General features: G+C 59.6%; 1 protein-coding gene across 1 annotated transcript in view; it reads left to right on the top strand.

Moving 5' to 3' along the window:
- The first annotated feature begins 3,243 nt into the window (after positions 1 to 3,243).
- Positions 3,244 to 3,433, top strand: part of LOC135208828 (NADH dehydrogenase [ubiquinone] 1 alpha subcomplex subunit 13-like) — a 20,556-nt gene continuing 20,366 nt past the window's right edge. Inside the window, exon 1 of the mRNA XM_064241389.1 lies at positions 3,244 to 3,379. Within this exon, the coding sequence (XP_064097459.1) occupies positions 3,292 to 3,379 (88 nt within the window). The 5' untranslated portion in view covers positions 3,244 to 3,291. The remainder of the gene's footprint in view (positions 3,380 to 3,433) is intronic.

The following is a 3,433-nucleotide window of genomic DNA, read 5'->3' on the forward strand; positions in this document are numbered from 1 at the left end:
CCCCGGGACGGGGCGCGAGGCGTCCGCCCGGGATGGCGTTCCCGGGGAAACCCGGCGGGCAGGCGTCCGACCGAGCGTCCCCGGGACGGGAGGGCCCGGGAGCAGGCGTCCGCCGAGTGTCGTCCCCCCCCCCCCCCACCCCCCCGCCCGGGACGGGCGGGGCAGGCGACGGCCGAGCGTCCCGGGGACGGGCCGGGCAGGCGTCCCGCCCCGGAGGTCGGTGGGACGGGCGGGCAGGAGGCCCGCGTCCGCCGTGGGTCCCCCCCCCCAGGAGGGTCGGGCCGGGCACGGCGTCCGCCGAGCGTCCCGGGAACGGGCGGGGGTGCAGCGTCCCCCTCCGCCGAGCCGTCCCGGGACGGGCCGGGCAGGCTGTCCGCGAGCGCCTCCCGGGACGGCCCCCCACGGGCATGGCGGGTCCGCCGAGCGTCCCCCGGGACACAAGGGAGGGGCGTCAGCTGCCAGCGCATCCCCGCGGGACCCGCGAGTCCCCCGGGCAGGGAGACGTCCGCACCGAGCGTCTCCCGGGATGGGCCGGGGCCCAGCGTGGCGTCCGCCGAGCGTCCCGGGACGGGCGGGCAGGCGTCCGTCGGGCCGAGCGTCCCGGGACGGACGGGCAGGCGCCCGCCGAGCGTCCACCCGTGGGGACGGAGGCGGGCAGGCGTCCCGCCGGGCGGGTCCCACGGGACGGGCCGGGCAGGCGTCGCCGAGCGTCCGTGGACGGGACGGGCAGGCGTCGTGCCGAGGCTGCCATCCCGGGACGGGCGGGCAGCGTCCGCCGAGCGTCCCGTACCCGGGACGGGTCCCCCGGGCAGGCGTCCCCGCGAGCGTCCCACGGGAAAACGCGGGCAGTGGCGTCCCGCCGAGCCGTCCCCGGGACGGGCGGGGCAGGCGTCGCCGAGCGTCCCCCCCGGGCACGGGCGGGCAGCGGGTCCGCCGAGCGTCCGGGACGGGCGGGGTGACGGGAGGGCGCCAGGCCGCCTAGTGTCCCGGGTACGGGGCGGGCAGGCGGTCCCCCCCCCACGCCGAGGCGTCCCGACGGGTCCCGGGACCGGCGGGCAGTGGGCGTCCGCCCGAGCGTCCCACGCGTAGCCCCCCCCCGGGGCCCCGGGGGGCGGGCGGGAGGTCGTCCCGCCGAGCGTACCCCGGGACGGGCGGTTCCGCAGGCGTCCCACCGCCGAGCGTACCCCACCCGGGACGGAGGGCGTCAGGCGGCATCCGGGGAGCGCCAGGCGTGCCCCCCCGATCCCGGGACGGGCGCGGGTCAGGCGTCCGTCGACGGGTCCCGGGACGGGCGGGCAGGCGTCCCCCCCCGGGCCAGCCGCCCTAGGGTCGCCCGGGACCCGGGAGGGCGGGTCCCGGGACACTGCCCCAGTCCCCACCGCCGAGGCGTCGCCGGGACGGGCGGGCAGGCAGGGTCCGCCGAGCGTCCCGGGGACGGGCGGGCAGCGGTTTGTCCGCCGATCCGTGGGTCCCGGGTGGGACGGGGCGGGCAGGCGTCCCCTGCGAGAGTCCCGGACCCAACGGGCGGGCAGGCGTCCGCCGAGCGTCCCCGGGACCCGGGACAGGGCGGGCAGGCGTCCGCCGAGCCGTACCCGGGACGGGCGGGCAGGCGTCCGCCGAGCGTCCCGAGACGGGGCGGGTAGGGCAGGCGTCCGCCGAGCGTCCCGGGGACGGGACGGGGTGGGCGGGCAGGCGTCCGCCGAGCGTCCCGGGACGGGGCGGGTCAGGCGGGTCCCTCGGTCCCGGGGAAGCCACTCCCGGGCCCACGGGCAGGCGTCAGGGCGGTCCCGGGACGGCGCGGGCAGGCGTCCCACCGCCGCGGGTCCCACCCGGGACAGGGAACAACTAGGTCCCTCTGAAAAAAATTGAAAAGAAAGTTCCATAGGACGTGGTCAGACCAGCAATGTTATATGGAACAGAAACGGCAAGTATGAGGAAAACAGAGGAGAAGAAAGATGGATGTAGCAGAAATGAGAATGTTAAGATGGATGTCGGGAGTAACCATGGAAATGCGATTAGAAATGAGTATATAAGAGGATCGACAAAGGTAGCTGAAATATCGAAGAAAATACAGGAATGAAGGCTTCGATGGTATGGACATCTATTACGAAGGGAGGAACGTCATGTTGGAAGACATATGATGGAAATGGAAGTGCAGGGTAGAAGGAAGAAGGGAAGACCAAGAAAGAGATGGCGTGATTGTGTAAGGGAAGATATGGAATTGAAAGGTATAAATGAGAACGAGGCACAAGACAGAAATCGATGGAGACGACTCATTCGCAATGGCGACCCCATATAAAAATGGGTTTAAGCTAGGAAGAAGAAGAAGAAGAAGATCATGGGATAGGTATCAGTACAGTCATGTTTAATGATATATATTTATTTTAAATTACTACTCAGTGATGCTATTTGATTTCGTGTGTTTTGGGGTGCTTAAAGATATGTATGGGTGGGCCTATCAACTCACATATCTTCGTGTTAATTCGTTATCAGTTTAGTTTACATTATGGAAAGAAGTGACGTTCTAAGCTGTATACTTTTTTACCATTGTTAATACAATATAGTAATAATTTTTCCATAACAATTGTTGATAACATTACTAATTAATTCATCAATTTCATTTTTTTCGTTTTTGTAGAGAGAAATGTTTCATTTGTATTTTTTTCTTAATTATATATGTAAATTGCAAGGTATTAATGAATACAAAGAAATCATACATAAATTCATTATTTTGTCAAATTATAAAAATGTGTTAAATATCAGAAACAGTGTGAGATAATAATTACGATAAAATCTACAATTTTGTACGATATTTTTTACTGAAAACCCATAATTTTGAGGAGCCAGTACGATAATTCCAATCCGAGAGTGTGGCAGCACTGGATCATAGGCTAAATATAAGATTCAGCCTGCTAATCAATAAAACTACTGATATAACAAACTTTTGCTCATTGGTATATAAAGATTAAAATAATATCAATCTATGAGAAATGAAATTCTAAACATCATCGTAAACTATATAGCCGACAAGATCAGTAAAGCTTCTTTTTACTATTTCTTGCCTATTGAAAAAAGAGATATATTAGATCTTATTCATGCCTGTTTTTAAATGAAAAGTGAGTTAAACTGCGATAAGTTAACTATAATTGTATATATGGTTAATTAAATTCATACAAACCTGACATGAATTATAAAGAAATTAAGAATTAATACTAAAAGCTTCCATTATATCTACTCTTGAAGGGTTACACTTTATCGAGCAGCCGAGCTCTCAGCTGAGAGGACGTCAACATGGCGGCACGGGCTCAAGATCTTCCTCCCAAAGGTGGATATGCACCTGTCTCTTTCAAGAGAATACCTGCGAAATCGCTCTTTTCTGGTAGGTACTTTGTTAATTGATAGTTTTATTTTTACGGCGTGGAAGTACGAAGTT

This window comes from Macrobrachium nipponense, chromosome 35, assembly GCF_015104395.2.
Source record: "Macrobrachium nipponense isolate FS-2020 chromosome 35, ASM1510439v2, whole genome shotgun sequence".
Classification (NCBI taxonomy): domain Eukaryota; kingdom Metazoa; phylum Arthropoda; class Malacostraca; order Decapoda; family Palaemonidae; genus Macrobrachium; species Macrobrachium nipponense.